The sequence below is a fragment of the Argiope bruennichi genome, chromosome 3 (assembly GCF_947563725.1).
Source record: "Argiope bruennichi chromosome 3, qqArgBrue1.1, whole genome shotgun sequence".
NCBI lineage: Eukaryota > Metazoa > Arthropoda > Arachnida > Araneae > Araneidae > Argiope > Argiope bruennichi.
Genome location: NC_079153.1, coordinates 88,550,354 through 88,577,034, shown reverse-complemented (window position 1 = coordinate 88,577,034; position 26,681 = coordinate 88,550,354). Strand labels below are relative to the sequence as shown.

Sequence of the window (26,681 nt, the reverse complement as noted above, 5' to 3'; positions counted from 1 at the left end):
TAATCAATATTTAAATATGAGCAAAGAATGTTCTCATTCTTGGACTTAAAAGAGTTCTGAATTGGAAGTAGGCCGATTGGTAAATTTATGTTGTTATCATAGAAAGATTAGCTTCCAATATTGGACAAATGGCCAGTAGAGTTTAAAAACTTGTTAAGTGGAACTGACATACAATTTGTACAATATTAGGTTTGATGAGAGAAAGTGAGCAGTGGGCAAAGCTCCCCTCCCCAGTACTTTAAAATAAATGTTAATAGTAAGAAAACTGAAAATATCTTCAAGCCAACCAACTAATGAAATGTGAATTGAAAAAATTCATATATAGAATATGTGAGCTTAAAATAGCAAATTCTTCTTTTGAAAATTGCTATTCATATAATAAGCTTATATTTCCATGGTGACCTTCCTATTTTTACCTTTCCTACTGTGAACTCTGAAATTTTTGTATGCTAGCTTTCATTTACATAGTAATGAGAATCTCTAATAATGTAGTGCCTTTTAGTGTTAAGATGCAACACCTCACATTCCACTGATTAACCAGATTTTTATTAATTTGTATTATCATCCATTTATATATTTGAATCTGATGTACAATATTAACCGTTAAAAACATTTAGATGGTGATCTCTGTTAATATATAAATACCAAAACTAATTAGTTCCTACAAGAAATGCTTTTTAATGTAATTTAAGCTTGAATACTATAGAATATTGAAACAAAAATTAAAACAACTGTAAATCTATTAAATTTAATTTGATAATTGGTTTACTAATTCATTAAAAATCAATTTTAAATATTTTTAGATATATATAAAAAGACAAATAAATAAGTATAGAGAGAGAGATGATGACTTACCAAAACACTATAAAAAAAGGGATGAGCACAAAGCCCTAAAATGCAAAATAACAGATACACCATATGGTATAACAGCTCAAAATCTGTAAGTATTTGGCGAAAGCTTTTTGTAAATGTCCCATGATTACCCATAATACTGACTAAATGAACAGCTGTTACAACCACCTACAAAAAGTATAAAAATAATGATATCAGAAATAAATATACTCTGTAATTATATAATGCCAAGAATCTAAATAAGCCATGATTTTATTTCTGATAATCACCAAGCTTTTCATTTTAATAAAACATAGTTTAGCATTTAATTCTGATGATAATAACAAAAAATCAGTTAAAAATAAATTATTTAAAATTTTTATTATTATCATCAGAATTGAATATTTTTCTTTAATTTTTATATTTTATTTCTTTATTCATATATTTTTCTTTAAATACAATACTTACATTAACAGTTCCTAGTATCCATAGAGTTGGTTGAAGGCCAACCGAATATATCATTCTTAATATTGACGAAAATACATAAATACGAATAACTGTTGTTCCAGGTACAGTTATTACAGCAGCTAATGATGCAAACATAACAGTCCACATTAAACCTGATATGCGTGGATCGATTTTACCTGAAAAAATTATGAAATAAAGAAATATAGATGACAAACATTATAATTAGAAAGAAGTATTAATTAGTTTATATATCTTAAATTAAAATAACAGTACACAAAACCTAACAAAAAATAGATTTTTTTAAATTCATTCATTTTTAAAACAAAAGGAAACAATTTTAAAATATATACAAATGGTTAATTTACTGCCAATTTAGCAAAAACGATTAGAAATAAATGGAAAGTTGAATATAAGTTGATAATAAGTTGAATATAAATCTCTAAAATTGCCGATATCATAGCTCTTAAGAATATTCTTTTAAATTACAACACAAATTATTTTTAATAAGCAAATATCAATGGGAAAGTTAAAATAAGTCATTAAAACTCAGTTAAATTTTAATTCTATCTTTCTTGAAATTATGAAATAGAGTAAATATGTTTTAATAATAGCAGACTGAAGATTTCACTATTTTTAGATATCACTTTAAACATTTCATGTAAGAAGATCAAGTTATATTTTTAATCTTAAATATCAAACAAAATAAAAGAATAAATATTCTAAATATAGGGCATAGAAAACAAATAATGCAGATCAAAGCTAAATAATGATTTAAAAAAAATGACAAAGACTCCCTTACCAGAAAAGTCAGGAAATGGATAAAAAATTGCAACAATGATATTGACTAGCACAGCTAAATTAAAGGCAATAGTACTCCACATAGACATGTGTCGACTAACCCAGTACAGCAAGGGTTGACCTAAAAGAAATTTAAAAAATTAAAAAAAATAGTTTGGAAATTGATTTTTTTTGTCAATAAAAAAAATATAATTGTAATATAAATTAGTTTATTACCCTGAAAAAAAAAATGCAAATCAAGAATTCACAAATCTTTGAAGGTTTCATAATTTAGAAATGTTATATTCTAAAATATTTATAAATATATTCATGACAACATTTATTTTAATAGCAAAATAACATATCAATATCTTGTTTCGGCAAATTTTGCAATTATATAAAAACAATACTTACAACACAAATTATATTAAGAGAAAAATGATACAAATGTCAATCACTCAGTAATACAATAGAGTACGCTGCAGCAACTAATATAAATGATCATATATAAAGTTTGTTATATATGTTTATTTATATATAACATATATATATAAAATATGTTATATATATTTACTTATATATAACATATATAGTTAGCATAGAAATATAAAGCAATTTATTTACACCCATATTTTGAAAAGGATTAATTTCAGCAAATTCTTATTCAGAAGTGAAAATTTTTGGCTAGAAAAAAAACCCTATCTGCTATTAAAAAAAAAACTTTAATATTTTAAAATTTAAAACATATAAAAAATTTTATCCCAAATGTCATAAGCTATTGTTTAAAAACTATAACAAACAGACTTTTGAAAATTTTTTAAAACAAGCCTTATTTTATATATAGAGAAAATTTTAAAAACCAGTAATATAAATGAGCCTATGGGTTTAAAAGTTATATTAACTGTATTTTTTACCAATCTTATTAAAACTGAGAATAATATAAAAAATTGATAATATTTAAAAGAAAAGCTTAATTGATTGTATCAGAATATTACAGAATAATAAATACATAATGCACAGTTTTCATAATACCTCGCAACTTCTTTTGCCACTTCATTTCATTAAATAGATCATCTGTTCTTTCAAAGAAATCGGACACCTAAATAAATGGATAATATAAATATTAAATTTATTTTGCTAGTTAGCATTTATGAAAAAAGTATTATCTCTCTCTTTTTCCCAAGAAGAACCATTGCGACAGAAGTAAAAGATTTAAAATTTCACATTTAATTCTAATATATGGAGAGTAAAACAAACATTATAGTAACTTTTATTTTAGAATCACAGAATGCAAAGAAAAATCAACCTGCTCCTTCAAATTAGAATTATCATAAAATGACATAAAGTATATTACTTTGTACAATACTATGATTTTTTTTCTCTGAAAATTATTATTTTACTAGATTATTCTAAGTAAATTAAATCTTTGGATCTTTTATTTTAAAGCGATATTAATTCAATTTGAAGTCACAATATGAAAATTTTAATACAAGTAATTCAAGAAATAAAATCATCTGTTTCTAAGGTCAAAGAAAGAAAATTAAACAATCAGAAATACAACTTTAAGTAAAATCTCAGAAATATCTTCAATTGAGAATCTAAATTAAGTTTGATCAGATAATACTGGATAAACATACTGACATGTAAGATGAACTGATAAAATGAATGATGATAGGAAACAAGAATGAAATAAGACATTTAAAAATATTAAACAAATGAGGTATGTATAAACGAGCATCCCGGTCTTAATGCAAATAACCAAGTAAAAGAAATAAATTATAAAAAAATAGAAAAAAAGATAAATGAAGAAAAAGTCATATTATGTTTCCTATATATGAGCTATAAAGTATCATTTGATCCTTTTCCCAAAAAGAAAAGGGGGGAAACACACACACAGGAACAAGTTAATATACTAGAGAAAGACAGAGCAGAAAAGTTTTAAGCTTTATATATTAGGAAGTAAAAGAATTACAATATTGATTATTCATGAACTAAATATAATAGTTCTTTATAGTAAACAGATGTTTACAATTTTAGAGGGGAAAATACATGCTTATGTTTTAATAAGCAATTAAAATTTACAGCTAAATAGGAAATTAATCAAATTTCTATACCTTGCTTCCTTGCTCATCACGCTCTGCTTTCAAATAAACTTGCATTTTTGATTCTCTGGTTAAAAATTCACAAATTTGAGGTACAGGAAAAACAATCTGTTCCATCGTACGATCATTCCGTACAATCTACAAAAACAGAAATATTGTAATAAAAATAATGCCATGAAATGGCACTCTAGTAGTAATGGCAATTAGTAATAAATAACAACACAAAATGTAAACTATGGAATTAAAGAATATTAATAATGGTAATAAATTGCATGAATTACTTTGATCAGATAGATAACTACTTTTAAATTAAATTTCATTAAACAAATAAACCGAATAGCATTATAATTAATTAAAAATTTACTTTTTGTTTTAGAAAAGAAATGAGAAACTATTTACTTCAATTTGAGCAGTGTGACTTGCATAATACTGTAAGGCTTGATTCATTTTTGAATCAGGATCTGCTAAATTAGGTTTCAACATTGAAGCTAATTCTTTGTTATGCTGGGCAAGTTGATGACACAATATATAAATATTATGCCCAACTTCCTTTGGTGAAACACCATCATCTATTTCAGCAACTTCCTCACTATCTTCATCCTCCTCATCTTCACCTTCCTGGTGATATGCATTACAGGCTACATCCACCTATAATCCATAATGAGACCAGTGATTTAAAAAGAACATTCTACACAAATACTACAAATTTCAATCTAATCATGTTATATACTTGAAATATTACATAATTACCTAAAGAACAGCTATTCAAAACACACATTTCATTTGAAATGGTACATTCTCATATAATATTAAACATTCTTTACAGATAGAGAAAGTGCAAAAAATAAATTAATAAAACTTTCCCCCCCATATTAGCAGTGTCAATTAGTATTAAATTTTTAAGTAAACTTTTTAGTATTAAATTTTTAAAGTTTTAGAAGAAATTTCATATGTCCATAAACTGTTCTAATATATGTCATACAATGAGGAATTCTAGTACAATTAAATAACAAAATATATACTGAAATATTTTTCTTTTTAGGTAAATTTCTAACATAGAATTTCTGTATGATAAAAATTTTCACAATAAGCACCAGTTAATTTTATAAACGGTTTTTGCAATTCCTTCTGGTGAAAGATTTGCATCTGAAAAATTGATTAATTAGAACTAAATATTAATTTCCTTTTGCAGCAAGTTTTAAAGCACAGAAATAAAATTTAATGAGCAAATTTCAATAAAATGGCCTTAACATCCATTTCATTTTCTTAATTTGCTTATTTTAATTTCTTTTAGAATGGCTCATTTCTATTACAAACTAGCAACCTATGGTGAGCAACTGGCTTGTAGGGATTAATATTCGCTAAAATTTCTAATTAAATACTTTATGCAACTTAGTCTCTTAATAGCATCTTCAGCACAATACTTTTTAAGTTCCAAGTTTTTATAATCATATAATTCATACTATTATAGAAGCCTTACTTCGTTCTTTTCATAGTACCATAATATATCTCTAATTTTCTGACACTGTAAAATTTGAATCCATGAATTATAATAAAGTGGAAATGATAAAATTTCAATTAATAAAAAGCTATTTGCTGAAATCAAATATAATTTTAAAAAATATGAGTACAGAAAACAGAATCATCCAGGACTGCAATCTTATGTGCATACAGAATATTTTTTACAGTTTATATACAAGCTCTTTTAAAGCATTGTTTAATAAAAGTTTCTGATTCATCATAAAATTCAATTTTAATTTCATGAGAATTTATATCAAGCAAATAATAATATCTTATTTTGTTTCAGATAATAAATGTACATTTGAAAAAATATGAAGTTTAAATTTTAGTTCAATCCTATGAATGATATTTGTAAAATATTCTTGGTACTCCGATTTTTAAATAAAAACATTTTTTTCAAACTTCTGGAGACAAATCTGATAGTGTCATGAAGTTTATTGCAATGAAATGTACATTACTTCTTTTAATTAAAAACTGTATGTTTAAGATTTTTCTTTAAACATGCATATCATTCTGATCAAGAATAAAATTTTAATGATGATGTCAAGATTAGAATAATTTAAATGAAGGTGCAAGGCCTTTTCTTGTAGACCTTTTTCATTCACAAGCTTGCATACAATACTAAATCATACTTAAAATTATTTCTCTTTCAGAATATGGAAGAATAAAAGAATTTATCTGGGCATCTATATTTTTCTGAGCTAAGATAAACATGCCCATCAACTAATATTACACTTTTTTTTTTAAATTTTAAGAACTTTTACCAGTTGTTTCGGACTCATGTTGTATAAAATTCTTTCTGCATTTTCACTATCTCCTCGGCTTTCCATAATAGCAAGAAGAAGTTTGGATGCATTGTTCTGCAAGAAAACAGCAATTAAAAATTTAAATAATGCCAAAATTAATCTATTATATTTATTGTGGCTGAATATGATAAATATATACCTTCAATTCTAATACAAGATCCATTCTCTTTTTTCCAAGAGGATTAATATCGTTCAGTATAAGAGCAATAATGATATCGATTCCATTACTTTCATGGACAGCGATACAGTTCTGGAAAAATAATAAAAGCATAAGTAATTTTTCCTCTTCAAAAATGATAAATAGAAATTTTTTTATTAAAATAAAGAATACCATAGTATAGCAAACATCTGCAATATATTATTAGCAAACTAATCATATACACACACAAAAAAAAAATACTTAACCATATCAAATTTTTATTTAAATTAATTTTATTTAAGTTCTTTCTTGTATTAGATTTTATTTGAATTAACTCATTTTTTCTAGCAAATGATATAAAAATTGATATAACTGTTTTCCTCCCTTGTAACTATTGATTGCAATATCGGACAAAAAGTTCAATACCGGTATTCGGTATTTTTTAAATCTTAATACCGGGATACCAGTTTTAATACCGGTATTAGAAATTTTAGAAAAAGAAAGAAAGCACAGGCGTTTCTTTTATTTGCCAGTTTTGTTAGAGAGTGTAAATATCACAAAAAATAATTTGTAACTTATAAATTATAACAGTATATAATCACAAAAAAGTAAAGAAACATCTTATTTATTTAAATCACAAAAAAGTGTAAATATCACTATTCAGTCTGGGGTACTATTACAACTTTTTGAAATGTGATCTTAAAAAACATAATGCAACAATTGTACTGTCATTAAGCCTGAAAAGTAATTTTGTGTAAAAATTACCAGCTGTCGAAAACACTCTTTTGGCATCTACGCTAGCTGGTGGTACTGTTAGCAATGCGCGATATACTTTTTCCAAGTATTTACCTCTAAATCCTTCATCTTCAAATAAATCAATTTCTTGTCGGATGGTTTTGGATACAGCTGATTTCTGTATTATTTTATTTTGGTTCATTGAAATTTTTTATTTATCGCTAATTCTAATTTTTGTTCAAGAGACAATTCCTTTTCACTATCAACAGTAGTGACATCATAATCTTCGATAATTGAACCAAATTCTTCTGAATGTGGATAGGGTTGTCGGTAAAAAATTTTAAGAAAATTTACTCTAAACATAATCAGATTTGAATTGGTTCTTTTCTTTTCTTCTTTTTCATTTTTAAAATCATTATAATTATATAAATACCGTAAGACATTTTCTATTTCAGTATGCCTTTCTTCTGTGCGATTTTTCAATGTAATATATAATTCTTCAGATAGTGATGTGTGCTGTTCTTTCAGTGACTGCAACATGAAATTTATTGTTGCATTAGCTGTTAATAAATTAGAATCTCTCCGACACAATGCCTCAATAGTCAGTTTTATTGGAAGTAGAGCTGATATAGTTCTGGATATTAAATCGAATTCACTATCTGAAAAAATAATTTACAGGTTTAAGTCAGATTGGATTTCTCAGTTTCAAAAATCGTTCCATCATTAGGAGTAAACTGTTCCAACGTGTTTTAGAATATAATCTTAACATATATTCTGTTTTATTTTCAGTTAGTATATATTTTAGTAATATATCCTTTTTTATAAGGGAACGTTTAAATATCTTAACAATTTTTCGGACTTTATAAATTATAGAAGCAATTCTTGATAGATTAATATTTCATCGTCATTAGCAATATCTTCTTCAACAATTACATTGTCATTATCTTCATTGTCAATATCACTCACACTCTTACTCTCTTCAAAGTTGGAATCCGAAGTTTCTATATCTACAGTATTTGGATTCTTCTGTTCTTTATTTTTTTGGTATAATACATCTATTACTCCTAATTGAATTCCATGTGCATAGCACAACTACTGATTTGCACCAATCAACTTTCCAACTTTTTTCACAATTGTTGCTCCATCAATCGTTATGGATACAATATTTTCTTTCAGGGACAATCCATGTTTCGCTAATTTATATTTAAGCAATTAATTAAGCCATTAATTAGCTAATTAATTTTGCCCGTTATGGAGACATAAAAACAAAAACGCATACTATTTTGCTATGTTCGTGATACCTGAACGTATAGTGGAGAAATTTTAAAAATTTCTAGTAAATACTGAAAAACCGGTATTTAAACTTGTGAATACCGGTATTACAAAATTGTACAAATGGCTCAAAATACTGGTAGTCAGTATCCCAGTATACCGGTATTGCAATCCCTACTCGTAACTGAAGAAAAAAAAAAAAAAAAACTGGGTCAATTTATTACAAATTTGACATTATTAGGTTGAGCTGCATAGAACACCAATAAAATTTCATAATTTTTGGCAAAATTTAATCAAAATTTCGGATGTTTGACTTAATCAATCATATTTAAAAATTAGTCAATTTTTTAGTTGGGAAAGGTGGGTGGGGGGGGGTACAAAATACAGAAGCTGAAGAAAAATCCATTAAATTTCAGTTTAATTGCAAACAAATATATTCCTTTTATTTGTTTGATAACAAGATAAAACAATGTAAAATAACTAAAATCCATTTTCTTTCCATGCTTTGCATTTTTGTAAAACATTTCTTTATAGATACAATATTTTAATGGGGGGGATTTATGTTATTATCAAAACTATGTGCGAATAAAAAGTAAAAAGTGCATAAGTAATTTAGCACTACTAAATTAAAAAATAAATGTCCCCCCATAATAATTAAATAAATATTAGCTTTCTACTGACATTATCTATTTACTTCTACCACCAATTTATTTTAATTATTGTATTTTATCATGAACCTATAATGAATAGACCAAAATCTTCGGTTATTTCAGCAACCTCCGATTCATAAAATATGGTTATATCAAGTAAATATACCAAGCTGACTAGAAAACACACATATACACTACTTTCATCAGTACCTTTTCCCTTTTTGTCAGCCTTTATTACTATCAAGATTTTTTTTTAAAAAAAAAATGTCTATTACAAAAGTTTTACGTTAAAATGATGAAAAAAATTCATTAATTATGGACAGAAAAAAATAAATTTAAAAAAATAAATATAAGAATACTATACTCTTATTATAATAAATATTTTAATTAAAAAATCTAGAATTCATTTTTAATTTTAATGTCACAGAAATTTTTATCATCCCTAAAATAATATTTTTAAATTTATGGCATGCTACATCTATCTGTTCCAATTGTAACAAAATATACTCAACCTGATTTTCATGGCATGGACCTTGACAATATTCTGTAAGAGTTTCCAAAGTTTGATCAACAAGAGAGACATTATGCTCATTAATATAAAGACCTAATAGACCTAGTCCTCCAGTAGTACTGCCACAAATACAATCCAAAAACATCAGAGTTTCTGAAACTAGATTATAATTTGTTTTGTTGTTTTGGTTCCTTAAGAAATTCTGAAAAAAAAAAAATGCATCAAATCAAATTCTAGAAATTAAACAAAATATGAATCTTTAGAAATATTAAAAATTCATGTCACAGAGTTTTTTGGTGAGATTATTTAGAATATGATAATGGGCAGATGTAATTATGAAATATTATTAATATAATAAAGAAAAATTGTGTACATTTTTAGATAATTCCTAAAATGTAATTCATATTAAGTAAATATACAAACCTGCAAATCATAATTATGATTTTCACAAAGAAGTTGCAAAAATCGAAGAATAGGTTGCATTACAACAACTTCTTGAGGTAATTTATTTTCTTCAGCATCTTTTGCTTTTTCAGCCTTTTCAGCTAAGATCTCTTCTAAAGCAACATGAGTATGAGTACCTAGAAAAAAAGTCAACAACAAATAAATAAAAATAAAATTGATTGATTGATAGAGTAGATTAGTTATTCTTTACTTTAAAACCAAGTATCGATTATTTTACCCCTGAACATAATTTTGCCAATTTTCTAAATTTCATCTACACAATCAAGACATTGACTAATTTTTATGAACATAAATAATGTACATCATGCACAGCAACTATTACAAGATTTGAAGTTACAATCTTCCATCCTCAAACCTGATATTCTCCTATCACAGCCTTTAGCTTGTATCAGTAAGTGAGGGGTGAAATTCTGCAGTTGAGGAATATGGCCATATGATACATGCTAAAATAATATAATTTAACCTTAAGAGAACAAAAGTAAAGAATTCCCTACACAATTTTTATCAAATATTCATGAAAATGAATTAATTAATAGGGTTCAAAATAAAACTTAACATAATCAAAAAAATTTAGATGAACAACTAAGAAATTAGGATATGCAAAAGAGTGAACAATTGTTCAGATGTAAGAATTGAAATTAAAATAATATGTCATTTACAAGAGAAGTAATCTCATTTTAATCACATATCTATGTACAATACAGTAATTACTTATTCCCAGAGCATCATTGTATAGTGTATGCTTTAAAAAACACTATTGTAAAATGATACTGTCTTAAAAAAAATCTGTAATCAGCAAAACTAAATTCAATGACTTTTAAAAGTGATATTTTACATAAATAGAGTTTCAATAGAGTGCAATTTGTTATTAAAATTAAAATACTGAATATACAGGATCAACCATATTAAAATCTCTTTCATCTAATAAAATAATATAAAGATTGTCATCAAAAACTTTAAAAAATTTAATTTTTTTAATGAATGCAAATATATAAGTCAATGTTACTTAATTTAAATTTTAATCTTTACAAAAGAAATTCATTTTTTCAATTACAATAGCTATATCTGAAAAAAAAAGAAAAAAAGATAAATGCAAATTAAACAGAATTTAGTGGTTTTTTTTTTTTTTTTTTTTTTTTTTTTTGCAAAAAAAGCGACTAATTAAAATAATTTTTTTTAAATTTTCTTTATTATAAATATTACTATTCTATTTACCTTGACCAAGATTCAGAAGATCAGATTCCGTTGCAGCTGCTGCAGCTCCAGTAGTGCCAAGATTTCGCACATGAGCATATGCTTTACTTGTAGCAGCAGCTGCATCTTCTAATTGCTCTTTCAATTCATCAGTCATAACAAGCCCATTTTGTTTTAGACCTGCTAAATTATTTTGTAAAAATCATCATTAAGTTAGTATAATAAAAGACAGTAAATGAAAAAAAGTATGTTAGAAATTAATAAAAGTAAATGGCTTTTAGGGAATCAAATCCATTAAAAAATTATTATTAGTCTTTACATTAAAAGTCTTATAGTTACAGAAATTTTATCCTTAAGAATATACATAAAATTAATCCACATCAAACAAGCTTCGTTATTTAAAAATTAAGCTAATCCTTCTATTAACACCTATTGTAAAGGGAAACAACAGAGTGATCTTCTCAAAGTTTTCTTGCAAGCTCTCTAATAAAAATGAATTTGTATTTTAGATGCAATATTTCCAACCAACTGAAACCAAAATTTGACACAGAACTACAATTGCAGTCACGAAATCACACATCAAATTTGATATATTTAAATCACTGTATTTTTGAGTTAGTGTATTTACCTGTAACTGAAAATACAAATATAAATATGTTTAATGATCTTGTTGGACTTGGCTCAAAATTGATGATTGTTTGAATTGAATTTCATCCATATAGCTTTTAACATTCTGTAAATATCAAGTTAACTTATATTTGAAAAGCTGGACAGACTTCTATCAAAAAAATTTTGCTCAAATTTGATAACCTACAAACTTGGTGTAAAGACCATATACTAAATTTCACCCATCTAATCACTGAAGCAGAGTTAAAGCGTTTTTGAGTTATCTTTGTCACAGATAAACATATATTTTCCAAAAATGATTTTTCAAACCTAAAGAGGTCCAAAATGTGGAGATTCATCAAAATTTAAAGTTCCAATTTTTCTGATGATCACAATACTTTCTCTATACTTCATATATACATAGTGACTGTATTAATTTAAATTAAATATGCAATGTAAATATATGAATACTAAATTATTTTATTTTTATTAACTGCTTTCAGCAAAAGCTATCTATTATAAAACGAGAGAAATATTTAATTAAGAAATGAAAGAATTACTTATTCATAAATTTAAAAAAAAAAAAAATGAGCATTACACATGTCATTAATTAAAGCATATTATTGAAATGCCATTTATGTTTTCAAATGTCTTTTAACTATAAAATTAAAAATTTTGTGCATAAAATAATACAGAAGTAATCAAACTTCAAAAGTTCAGCCACTTTCAAAAAAATCAGAGTTAAATTATTTATTAATATTAGCAATAATATCAAAATAAATAGATAATAACTAAGTACTTTTAATACGACGTCCATCTTTTCCTAGGTCTTTTCCAATAGTATCTTTTTCATCACCAGTTCTATTAGTAAGCTCTGCAGTATTGACAGTTACAGAAGATTTTATTTCTTGTTGAGCATCTTTCATTTTGTCATAAAAAACTTTGAAAAACTTTTCAGAAATGTTTCCAGATGTCAATTTCAGAAGCATAGATTTCTAGGATGGAAGAATAATTGAAAAATAAAATATTATTATTTTGTATTTAAAAAGTGTGACAAAAATATACAATACTGAATATGAAATATACAATGTAATATTAAGGAACTTAAAATGAAAATATATTGATCTGATTGATCATTCAGAAGAACATGTCAACTACATAATTTTTATTAAATTGATAACATTAAATAATTAATTTGATAAAAAAGGTCATTAAATGCATTCAATTTAGATTATAAATATCAAGTAGATTAGCAAATCTGAACCAGGCAAAAAATAAAAAGTTTTAAAAATTCTAAATTTATAATAAAATTATGAATTTTCTGTCTAAAGTATTAATTTTTGTTCAAGAATGCACATAATCTGTGCTTAAAATAATAATATAACAATAAAAATCTTAAAAATTACAAATAAAACAAATTTATTACATTTTGAAAAATCAATTTAGATACAGAAAAATGTATTGATCCAAAAGTATTATTTTCTTCAATAACTCGGAAATAAAGTGTGAAATGAATACAATAGCATTAAAAAATCACGAAAAAACACATTGAAAATTTGTATGTGCTCTATTCAAATAAAATGTTAATTTAAAAAAAAGCATTTTTTTTAAACTTTTAAACTTTATAAGCCTATGTCTTCTTTAGCTTTTACCTGTAAGCTTTATTTCCTTAAAATATATTTATTTGTACATATATAAAGATCTCTTTTCTTTTCTGAATGGTATTATAATGCTTTCAGAATCTAATGATATTTGGTACTTTCTATTATTTTAAATATTACCTAAAAACAATTACAATTCAATTTATTTCATAAAATAGAGAATAATTACAGCAAAATTATGCATTTAAGAAAAACTAAGGAAAAAATAAAAATAAATTACTATTCATTAAGAAGTTGTTGATATGAAGATTCTGAATATTTATTACTTAAATATAGTTAAAAATAATAATCTAAAATATATTTATAAGCATATAATAATTTAAAACAGACTATAATAATAATTACTAATTGATAATACTAATTTACTGACTAGTTTAGGATACAAATTGATTAAAAAAGCAAATGATTTTTAGATTTCCACAGTTCATGAATTACATTTCATCATTACATGAATTTCCATCATTACATGAATTGTATTCAAAAGAAACATGAAGTATTGTAGGTTACTTGATGGTGATTTCGAAACAAACTAGAATTGTTTTTTAACCCTTTATATTTTGAATTAATTTAACAGATCTGTCAAACTATAATTTTACACTGCTAGATAAGTTTTGAACTAGAATAATCAAATGAAATAGGAAAATACTTTTTAATTATTTAATTGAATTCATAATTTGAATAATTTAATTTTTGCCTAAAGTTGTTTCTGTTGCCAGCTGCTGAAACTACACTCTATGTTTCACAGTATTAGGGAAAGTGATTATATTAATGAATTATAAGCATTTGATTAAAGCTGTAATTTCAAATACTGTTACGATATAAAGAGTAAGCTTTCAACAAATATTGAATCATAATACAACAGATAAATATTGATTTTATTATTAATACTATTTTAAATTACCTGTATAACAGGATTTCCTCCTTCTAATAATGCTATTCCTAGTTCTACACTTTCTAAAAATATGGCATTACTAGGATTTTTCATGATGAGTTCAACAACTAAATTTGAAGCCCCTTCTTCATCCAAATGACATTGTACTTCAGCTAATGTCATTTCTGCACGAGTTAGAATAACACCTCCTGGTCCATGGGTAATGGGAGTAGCAGCTTTAGGTGGATGCAATGCCTGCTTGCCATTCACTATGCTGTCTCTTTTACAATGAACCTTTCCAAAATACCGTTGCAGTAATGTTTGACGCAATGCCTCACCCTACAGAAACAAATTATATCAATATTTTGCTTTAAAAAATTTACCAATATTTTGATAACAAATAAAAAGTATTGACGATAAAACTGAATGAATAAAAAATTCTGTCAACAAAATTCTAGATATTTTAGAAAACTGAAATTATGCATCCAGTAGCTATAGGAACTTATGTTCCAGTAATTTCAGAAATAAAATGAGAATTGACTATTTTGTAAGTATGGTGAATGAATAAAATATAACAAAGTATATGAATAACAAGAAATCAAATGAAAAATTTACAGTTTATTTATTGTTTTTTTATGCTTTTAAAATGCAGAATACTTATAAAATAAGCATGATATATAATTTACTTGTATTGATTTTTTAAGCAAAATTTCTCATTTTTTTATATTATGGTTATTTTTTAAAAAAAATTTATCATCAATGCATTTTAAAATAATTTGAATAACATTGATATAGAAAGCACACATATATTTTGGAAAAAATATTTGTCACATTTATATATAATACTTCAATGGATCAGAAAACTAAAATGATTTTACATAACATTTACATGAATATGCACAACTTGTAAATGAAGAAAATGGAACAGAACATAAAGAATTACTTCAACTACATACTGACCAAATTAGCGTAGAGTTTAAGGAAAATAAAATCCAAAGTAAGCAAAGTGAAATACAATTTATTACTATAATTCAGAAAAATTCTAGACTCAGTGACAATAGTAAGAGGATTATAAATGGTCATATCACAACATCATAAATGAATGAATGGTGATATGTCTTAGAGCATCCTTACAGAATTGTATGAAATTAAACATATTTCTTTTCAAATACTAAGCTCTACTTTGTAAAATATGTTATAGAGGTGGTTAAAATTAATTTTTGTTTGAACATACAATTTATGGTGAATAATATTAAGATTATAGAGAGAATATTTAAGTGGATCTAATAATAAAAATTACAGCTTTATCTACACCATTATATTAGATTGCTACTTACAGCAAAGATTAATTAAAATAATTTTATCTTTGTTTATAGTGCAAAGATAAAAATAAGAGTCAAAAGAAACTTTCCTTACCCTCATCTGATCTTCTACCTCTTTTTTTGTAAGAGTCTTTACCTCAGGCTAATGAATGAAGCATGAAGATAAAGGAAAAAAAAGAGCTCAAAATTCTGAGGAACAGATACATTTAGAGAAAGTTACAGCACAGGAACAAGATTGCATGATTTAATAGCAAGAATGCAATGATAGCAGATTCAGATACACATAAATAGAAGAGTTAAAGCATACAGATAAAATTGGGTAAGAATTCAGAATCAGAATGTACGAGACTTCTTAAATTTAATTCACATTTCTGTGACATTTTCATTCTTATGATGTAGATGTTGAAGCATTTTACTAAGCAGATTTTAAATACATATTATTTCAAGTGATACTAATATAGATTTTTTTTTTGTAGCCAGCTAAATAAAACATTAATAAGCACATGTTTATGTGCATATTAATGAATACATAGAAGCATGTTTCATATAACTATTTTTTTATGAAAAATAAAACACAAAGGAAAGCGGATATCGTAAATTTTATTTAAAATGTTCAGAGAGAAAGCAAGAGAATTTTAAGAAAAGTAGATGGATTTAAGCATAAGCAATCGTCTTCTAAATATTTGATTCTTTTTAAATATTTTTTTTTTCTTTTTTCATTTTCATTTAAATTTATGTGATTTGGAGATAAATTTATAATATTAATATATGATTTGTTTGCCAACAAAAGAAAGTAAATGATTGATATAAAATTTTTCTTGGAATTAATACAAGAAAGGCAAGGTCACAATTATAATTTTTAATACTGAAAAAATTTACTTTTTCTCCATAATCTGGATCTAATGACATCATTTCCTTCAATGTTTGCAAAACTTTAATACAGAGCTTTTCTTCTTTTTCTTCCAATAACCTTTCAGTGTGACTGATCAGTCTGAAAAATAAATAAATAAAATAAGAAAAGAGAGTGGAGATTTGTAATTCTAAAACAGTTTAAATTATCCAGATACTTGTAAATTAATTCCGAAAAAAATTATATTCTAATAACAAAAGTTTTCTTAAACATTCAAAATTTTATACAATTATTAAAAAAAAGATTAAATCAAAGAATTTTTTTATTTGATTGAAAATTTATTTAGTATAAATAGATATATCAGGTAATCAAGTATGACAACACAAAATAAATCAAAACTGCACTTAGAAAACTAACTTTGAAATGAAACCTCCATTTTCACATTTTTTACGAGCTTCGGTTCCAGGAGGAAATAATAATTCTGGCCGATGCAATACATCCACTAAAACAGACAATTCTGACTGAACTAATGGATGTAGTTGATCTTCCAGTAGAGACACAATATCCTAAAATTAAATTTAAAACTTATAAGTAATTAAGCAACATTCTATATTAGATTATTACAAAAATTAGAAAAGAATTAACACAAAAATAATAAATGCAAATTTACAGAATATTAATAAAGACTGAATTTTAAATTGGTTTTATATTTTATTACAGTTCTTGCATATCTAATTTTCACACGAGTTCACGCGAATGAAGCGATGGAATGGCCTACTTCATATTCTCTTCCCCCCCCTTTCATTATCATACGCACTTTATTCCTTATTAGATACTATTTTAATTCTATTACATTTGAAAAAATTTGTACCTTAATTGATAGGTATTATGAACAAGGATATACTGCATTTGCCATTGCCTTTTTTGGCAAGATAAATGTTTGATATAACAGTTTATCACATATTTCCAAATATATTTCAAAAGTTTTTGAAACTTCTTCTAATGTTTAACTATGGGTTTTGGCCTATTTACAAATCCACTAATCTCGAAAAAAAATGTATTCATATTTTTATTACCTGGATGGAAATCATATAATGCTAAATATTGTAAATCACAGAACTTTTATTTCTGTAATCGGTATTTCAAAAATTTAAAAGGGAGAAAAAACTTTTATAAGGAAATGAATTTTTTTCCCTACTGAAATAAATTGTTTTATTTCTGAAACTTTTTAATTGCTACAGCTAATTTGTTGCAGAGAAAGAAAGATTAAAAAAGAAATTTAGAGCAGCCATGCTATTAGAATTTCCCACAAATATGCTCATTTGTAACTTGGAATTTGCAGCAAAAATTTGTTTCTAATTATTTATTTTTTATACAAAACATAAAATAGTACAGAAAATACGACTAACACAGATTAATAGATTGTACATAGAAAACAAATGAATGGAAAAGAATTTGCTAGTTTCATGTAGAGATAACAGAGTTAAAACTATCATCATTGACATTTGGTGTTTTACTTATAATACCTTGAATGAAAAATATGAATGGCAAATTTTCACCCACCTAGCAACATGTTTGAAAATCACAAGATTTTTTAAAAAATGTTTATTATAACTTATATGGGTTTTGAATTTTTGGAAAATTTCTGAAGAAAAATGCTTTCTTGCATTATGTATGGAATGGCTTATGCTCTGCATTATCCAGAAAAAAAATTCAAAAAGCAAATATTCAGTTTTTTTTCTTTATTTATATTTTAATATAAAATTTTTATATGCGAAAATTCAGTCTGAGCATATTATTGTTACGGTGATCATGCAAAAAGCTAAAACCTTTTTATTCATTTAAGATGAGATAAAAATTATAAACAGCCAATACAGCTAACAATATTCACAATATTGGCAAATAGACATTTACTTAACAATCACAATATTGGCAAACGGACATTTATTTAACAGACATCTGAAACAAATACCATGGAAATGCAGCTTTTGTTTCACAAAATACATTATTCATAAATCATTACATGGTTTCATTATTTTAATAAAATTTCTTCTCAGGGCATGGTGCTCCTTACATTTTCAACAAAATATACTTAGCTTCCATGCTACATTCAACGGGGCATTTGCAATCAATTCAGATGGTGATTTATGAACAAATATAATATGAATGGCATAAATAATAATGTTGTACTTGTAATTGTTTCTTAAACACTACAATTTTAGAGAAAATTTCATATTCACATTTTCTTTGTCATTTTTTTTTCTCTCAATAATCTGATAGTAATAATTCTTTTATTCAATAATTCAAATTAAAGTAATATGTATAAACTTTTTAAACATAATACAAGATAAAAAAAATCCCCTATTATCAAAAAAAAGTTAAAAATTGCCATATAATTAAAAGATTTTTATTACCTGCAAACCTTCAATTATGCTACGGTCATTTTTGAAAACATTCGTAGAAGACGGAACTCTTCGAGGGGTACGAGCAGCTGAAAGCCATGCTCTCGTATGCTTACTGATCATAGCATTTTTATTAAACATTGCTGCAACTTGAGTATCTAAGTCTACAGGAATAGCAATCCCTCTATTTTTCCCTGAAATGAAAGATTCATGTATTATACTAAAAATATTAAGTAATATGTATTTTTAATCTATATAAAAATAGAAAGTATTTTTATTGATAATTAAAATGATTTAATAAAATAATGTATATAATGTAGATTAACAAGACAGATATAGACAGATCACAGTTACGATCATTCATGACCTTTATTATTACTAGAGTTCACAATTATGACCATTCATTTTCATGTTCTAAGGGGGGTTTAGAAAGTGCATGAGCACCGAGAACAGGTTTACAACAGGTTCTTCTGAGGCACAATAATTCATTTTAAATATTGGTAGGAACTTTAGATATTAAGTCTTGTCACAGCATGTCCAAATGAAGAAAAGTCTCATTATAACCAACAAATGCTTTATTTAAAACATTTTTTAAAATGTATATTCAAACCATCATAGTATAACAATTTTAAATTATTTGAATTTTTAATAAAAAGATAAAGCTAAATTACCAATATCAGATAATGTCTTGATGCAACTTTCAACATTCATTCTTTGGTGAACATTAAGCCATGGGCAGTTTGATAATCTGAAAGCTCCTTGAAGAAGACGCACAAATACAGGCTGATGGGTCTTGAAAACATAAGAAATTGCTTAAACAAAACTTTAATGATACATTTTGAGAATAAAACTCAAAGAAAACTGCAACCATGTTTTTTTTAAATCCTTAACATGCATAAAATTAAATATAACAAATATTAAATTGCTGATGTAACTAAAAATGATCCCTACAATTACATTAAATATTATGCATTTTAATCATGGAAAGAAAAACAAAAACTTATTAAAAAGGATTATGACAATTAGTGGTTATGAAATTATGATTATTAGAAGGTTTTTGAATGTTAAATTAAAACTATAAAATTCAACAGATTCTAAATATGAATTTTCCAAAATCATTTATATAACAGCAAAACTCAATTTACAAGGGGAAGAAATGCAGCTTTTTCATTGTTGGAATTTTTTCAATGTTTTTATTTTATTAAAGGACTTTAATATTTAAATCTTATTAGATAAATTAAAATACACTTAATCGAATAAATTATATTTTTTTAACATAATGGAATTATTCTACTACCTAATTTTGGGAAGTTTCTAAAGTCTAATAATTTATGAAAGTTACAGTAGCTTTCCTTAAAAGAAAATGACAGCATTAAATAATGAATTATTTTTAAAGGCTGCTACTTTTTAAAATGATTTCTATATAAAAATTTTAAAAAATTAAAAATTTTTGAAAACTTACAAAATATAACGATATGAAAAGCAATTGCCATATGGAAGTAATTTTAATATTTTATAAAAAATAAAGATACATCCAAACACAATCATACTCACATCACTAAGATCGATTGCAGTTAATTGCCCTTGAGCCCAGAACACCCTAGCATGCAAAAGTTGCTTCTGATAAACAAGCAGAAAGTAAAAGAAAAGCAGCACAGGCAAAACATGCAAAAAAGGGAAGACTATGGAGGTAAAAACCAACTCCATATCATAAAATAAATGGACCATTGAAAAAAAAAATATAAAAAAAGACCAATCTGACATGTATGAGAAAAACAAATTAATTGAATTAGTAACATTTGATATTGTTTTTTAAAAAGTTGATTATCATTAGTATCGTTATGTTAAAACAGAAATAAATTTTTAAAAAGTTTAAATTACAAATATATAAGACAATAGCAAACAGATCATAAAAGCATCAGTTATGAATTACTTATACATACAGTTATCAGTACATAATGAAAATTAATAAATAAATCTCAATTTATCATTCTGAAAGTTATAACTGAAAAGAAAATCATCCATTGTCAAATTGATCCTCCTTATTAAATATGATATAAAAATAATATGTAGTTGCATGCATGATATGTAAAATAAAAAATATAATTTTTCACTAAGCATTTTTTTTGAAGATATAAGCTATTTTTTAAAGAGATCCAGCCAAAAAATATAAATTACAAATGCAAACAATTTAAACATACATTTAAAAAAAAAAAGAAAAGAAACCTTTTCACATCACCAAATTTTTCAATTCTTTCAAAAGGGAAAAAAAATTCAGTATATTTGTTTTGAAAAGAAATTTAAATATCACAAATAACTCTCAAATCCCTTCAAAACTGTTCTATCCGTATCGAGTTTTTAATATAACAAAGTATTAATATGTTTTCAAATAAATTTGCAGGCTTTAAACAATGTGCTATAAGAATATTACATAAAAATAATACAATTATGTATATTTCTCCTCTTAGAGCTCCAGAAAATTTGCCAATTTATTAATAGTAAAAGAAAATAATAGTAAAAAAAGAAAAAAAAGAAATGGAGATTTGGGAAATTTATTGTAAGATCCTATAATAATAAAATACAGAAAAGTTATGTGAAACAGTTTCCAACCGTTATTTTAAGATTTAATTTAATTTAATTTTTAAAAAATTATTAGCAGTTCCTGCAAATGAGACAAAGAAACATTTATAGTTTTTTCCCAAATATTAAGATGCAAACGTGGTTACCTTAGATATTCTACACAGAATCCTACGATTCTTGCAAAACTTGATTTGAATAACTAAATCAACAATTCATAAGTGCAATTACAGCAATAAATACATCCTCACAAGAAAGGCAACCAAAAATCACTGTTCCAAAATTTGGAACAGTCCAAGCAAGTGAATGCATGCAAAGAAAAATTGTGCTTCAGGCTAAAGCAGTGTCCAACACCATTGTGCATAGAAAACTTATTATTTATTTAAATAACTCACCCAATTTGTTTTTGAAGTTTTAGCAGGTCAGAAAAAGTTAAAAAGGAAAATTAATGTTATTAAAATTGAAAAACAAAATCCAATATACATGTTAAATTCAAACAAACACCAGAAACAAAGAAATGTTAGTATAACATTACATTAAAATATCAAAAATTCTCCAATAAAGTTATTAAAATCACAAGTAATTATTAAATCTAAAACTTCAAAACTGAACATTAATCATACTCCTTATTCTATATTTATTTTTTAAGAAATCATTGTCACATATACATACACATTATATTATTCACACTTCAAACAATTTAAAACCATGCATTATTATCTTAACTGAAAAATATACCTCACGTCTACATAACACTTAGCCAATGAGCCTATAGAAATAAAGCAAATAAATTTTGCATGAAATTAAGAAACAATGAAACACTAGATATTATAATTTTTTTAATCAGATTAAATAACTTTTTTTTTCAATAATTTGAGCTACTGGCTTATAAAAAAGTTTTATTGGTAGTTTACAAAATGTACAAGATAAAATATTTTTTTTTAAAAAATGCAAATCAGATGAGAAAAGACTTAAAAAATGTTGAAGTTAAGTTAAATGTTAAGTCAAATAAGTTAAAAACTCAAAAATAGTTATAAAAATATAAAATACAATAATAATAAGAGAAAAATTAAAATATTTTGTAACTGTACTAAAGATAAATATAAATTCATACATTAGAATTTTCTTTATAAACAAAATTTAAAAATTCAGAAGTAAACTTTTTCTCAAAATATAATGAATGAGTATTACACACAAAATAATAATATATTAAATAATAATACTAAACACTATTCTAAAAATTCATTTTTTAGATACAAAAGGAAAAAAGTATAATTTATTTCAGAACATTTAAATAAAAATTGTCAATATTAAACTAACCTGGACTGTGGTGCTTTGATCAGAAAAAGGAGAATTAAAAAATGTAGTAATAATATTCATCACTGAGTTAGTGATGTAATTTTCTAATGCAACATCTGCATGCCTGCGATCATGGGTAGCATTGCATACCTGCATAAAAGAAATAATTATAAAATTAAACTAAATATACAAATATTAATATTTTTAATAAAGCTATAAGCAATTTATTTTACTATAGAATTACATATATTCCAGAAAATATTAAAAATATTACAGTATTTCCTCAACAGATATTATAAATTAAAGTTTAATTAATTTTCTTGAAACATTCTTTAACAATTAGTGCCTAATAATTAATGATTTCTATAAAAGAATTTTTTCTGCCTAATTCTAACATGTAATGAACATAAATTTTCAACATTCATTTAAATATAAATCCAAGTAACAATAGTTTAAAATATCCAACATTTCACTATTTATTCCATGTATGTGCAATTTTTTTTTAAATTAAAATTAATTTCTTTAGAAATCAAGAGACTGTTGAGAACATGAAAAGAATATTTTTTAAACTTTAAAAGGATAAAATAATGAATTGCTAAGGATATATTTTATTAAAAACATCTATATTCAAAGTATAAGAATTTTCATGCAAATTTTTATTTTGAAGTATATTGTTCATACTAAATTAGCAGAATTATTATCAATATGATTCTGAAGATGCTAAAAAAATCCTACACAAGGGAAAAGAAATTCCTTTAATTATCATAGATAAAAAAAACTTTTGTCTATGTTGGAGAAGTAATACTCCTTTATGTCTTCTAAAATGACGAAACAATATTTGCAATCAGCAAAAAATTATAACTAATGAGAAAGAAATCAAATTTTATTAACAAACTAAAGTTAGAAAATTTCAAAATAATGAAAAATTCTCAAATCACACTCAATAACCATATAACCAATTGTGGTTATGTGCTTCCATTAATACAAAATATATTAAGATACTAGTATAATATATGGAAAGAAAAAAATATTTAAAAAAAATTATTTGTTGCAATATATATATATATATATATATATATATATATATATATATATATATATATATATATATATATATATATATATATATATATATATATAAGTTCAGTTCTTATCACTTCACAACTTGAAAATTTTTTGAACAAATATAAAAGATAATTATGGTTAGATAACTTTTTTTCTTATTCAAATTTTTTGGAAATAAGAAAAAATGATAGCAGTAGGTATTAGATATAAAAAGTTGCAGCATATTAATATTAATTAAAATTTACTACTTAAAAGAAAATATAGTTTATATATATATATAAGTTTCAGAAAGTATATATTACCATAGCCATGTCTACAAGAAAATTTTCAAAAAGTGTCCAAATATGATTACTGGTGTAAATTTCCTTCATTTCAACTTCTGTATCTATAAAGCAATGGCTCAAAAAATTGATGTATGCTTCTTTAACCTAAAAAAAAAGAAAAAGAAAAGGTAAACATTAATTAGAGCCTAAATAGTTATCTAAATCTAAAGTTTCATTCTGTATTAATTTTTTTTTAATTCTAGAAACATATCACAACAAATGCTGAATTAAATAACTGATTTCCAATAAAGAATTAGCATATTATTTCATTAAAGCATTTTAACCCTCTGGCTTCATAATTCTTTAAAATCACTATTTAGATGCAATGTTTACAAATAAGTTCAAATATTTTTCAAAGAAAGTGAATCTATGTGTTACACAATGATTCACTTCTATATAGAAAGTGATACTATATGGTACAGAATAATAATATAATAAAATTTTGTAATCGTAAAAATAATAAGCACTCTAAACTGTGAAAAACAACAGGGATGCAACAGAAAATGGACTGATTGTCAACCTGTGAAAATTGCCGGATATGCAGCTGGAGAGTTAATATATCTTTAATGATATAATATCATGAAATAAGTGTTTTTAAGTCATTTTTTAACCAAGAGTTTATTTTTTTAATTTTGAAAAAAAATTATGAAAATTACAAATTTTACATTTTTAATTATTTTAATTTATAAAAATCTATGAACAGTATAATTCAAATTCCTTTATTTCAAATTTTTTTTATGAATAATGGTGTGGAATTTTAAAACTAGCCAAAATATATGCATATTCTTAAACATTTGTATTATTCTATTTCAATAACAGAATGTTTTTATAAGAATTAAAATAATTGAAAAACTGTCTTACAGGATACATAATAATATTTCTTTTATATTTAATGATTTAATTTTATATCATATTAACTTTTAAAAATATAAGACAACAGATACCTCATTTATTCAACTATAAAAAATAAATTCATCTAATCAATTATCAAAATGAAATTAAAATACCTCAGGCAGACAATCTGGATGGGTTACCACTTGAACAATATCATCCAATGATAGCAAGGAATGGCATTTTATTTCAGTGAATACATTTTTTCCCTCAGTACAACATGCAAGAAGCTTAACAAGGTTAATATGATACTGCAATGGCCCAGCTTCATCCATTCTCTGGCGCTCTGAACGCATCATTTCAACCAAATGATTAAAGGAAGTTTTGTCATTGTAAAATACAAGTACGTCTTCACTAGCATTGACCATCTGAAAGAAAGGTGTTTAAAAAATATCTAAGAGTATGGAAAGTTGCCTACAAGATGTTTAAAAATATTTAAATATTTATTAATTTTAATAATAATTATTTTTATAACCTATCATTGATATAAAGATAATGTTTTGAGAAAACAATTTAATGCTCAAATGATAATAATCTTTATTGCTTGTTAAAATACAAAATTAAATATAAAACATTCAAAATACAACAAAACCTCGAACTATAACAAGAAAAATATAGATACCTCTTGCATAACCATATCTTGACATTTCCTTATATATTGCCCTTCAGCCTTTACAATGGTCTGCAGAAATTTTAAATACTGGACATGCCTTCCATGAGTCTCAATGCAATGGACAAAATGCTGCACAACTCGATCATTTAGCTCATTGCAAAGTGATACGTTATCCATGAAGATGCTTCTCATTGTTTGAGCTTCTAAAAGCTAAAAAAGTTTGTAAGAAAACATTTTTAAAAAATTCCCTTAACAGTGAAACATTTAAGAATCAAGTTCAGTATCATGCTGGAATTTTAGGAATAATATAAACAAATGTTCAGTTTAGTAAATGTTAAGACCTTAAAGACCAACACTCTCCAAGCCCAAGAATATTTAATAATGGGTGGAAAAATATCCACTGAAAGTCAACAGGAGCCAGCATGGCACTTATATTAATCACTAAAAGTCTAAATACATATATGTGCTAAAATTATAATATGCAGTATTAATAGCAAGAATTGGAAGAAATTCAAAATAAAGATTAACAGGGGTGTTTGTGGGACCCCAAAAAATCCCCTGAAACTTTTACGGACTTACTACCGGCATTTTGGAGTTTCGAGAAGGGGGGGGGGAGAAATGAAAAATTACAATTATGAAATATTGAATGACCCAATTATGAAAGTTCAATGAATTACTTTTTTTTCAAAATTAATAACCATAAATTTTCAAACATATAAACTACTACATT

The 26,681-nt window shown here is 24.9% G+C and overlaps 1 protein-coding gene across 12 annotated transcripts in view; it reads right to left on the bottom strand.

Annotated features, from left to right (window-relative positions):
* LOC129963293 (inositol 1,4,5-trisphosphate receptor-like) overlaps nt 1–26,681 on the bottom strand; it is a 75,684-nt gene that overhangs the window by 17,892 nt on the left and 31,111 nt on the right. For 3 of the 12 annotated variants that reach the window (XM_056077564.1, XM_056077567.1, XM_056077571.1), the window contains 23 exons: nt 25,961–26,161; nt 25,455–25,706; nt 24,427–24,552; nt 23,081–23,209; nt 20,738–20,803; nt 19,855–19,975; nt 19,196–19,377; nt 17,199–17,347; nt 16,811–16,922; nt 16,026–16,073; nt 14,640–14,948; nt 12,877–13,072; nt 11,493–11,654; nt 10,236–10,393; nt 9,814–10,014; nt 6,645–6,755; nt 6,464–6,559; nt 4,578–4,826; nt 4,191–4,316; nt 3,109–3,175; nt 2,099–2,218; nt 1,300–1,475; nt 856–1,020 (listed from right to left, as the gene is read on the bottom strand). In XM_056077564.1, the coding sequence (XP_055933539.1) occupies nt 856–1,020; nt 1,300–1,475; nt 2,099–2,218; nt 3,109–3,175; nt 4,191–4,316; nt 4,578–4,826; nt 6,464–6,559; nt 6,645–6,755; nt 9,814–10,014; nt 10,236–10,393; nt 11,493–11,654; nt 12,877–13,072; nt 14,640–14,948; nt 16,026–16,073; nt 16,811–16,922; nt 17,199–17,347; nt 19,196–19,377; nt 19,855–19,975; nt 20,738–20,803; nt 23,081–23,209; nt 24,427–24,552; nt 25,455–25,706; nt 25,961–26,161 (3,522 nt within the window). The remainder of the gene's footprint in view (nt 1–855; nt 1,021–1,299; nt 1,476–2,098; nt 2,219–3,108; nt 3,176–4,190; nt 4,317–4,577; nt 4,827–6,463; nt 6,560–6,644; nt 6,756–9,813; nt 10,015–10,235; nt 10,394–11,492; nt 11,655–12,876; nt 13,073–14,639; nt 14,949–16,025; nt 16,074–16,810; nt 16,923–17,198; nt 17,348–19,195; nt 19,378–19,854; nt 19,976–20,737; nt 20,804–23,080; nt 23,210–24,426; nt 24,553–25,454; nt 25,707–25,960; nt 26,162–26,681) is intronic. The other 9 variants (XM_056077573.1, XM_056077576.1, XM_056077575.1 and 6 more) reach the window with 6 other exon arrangements.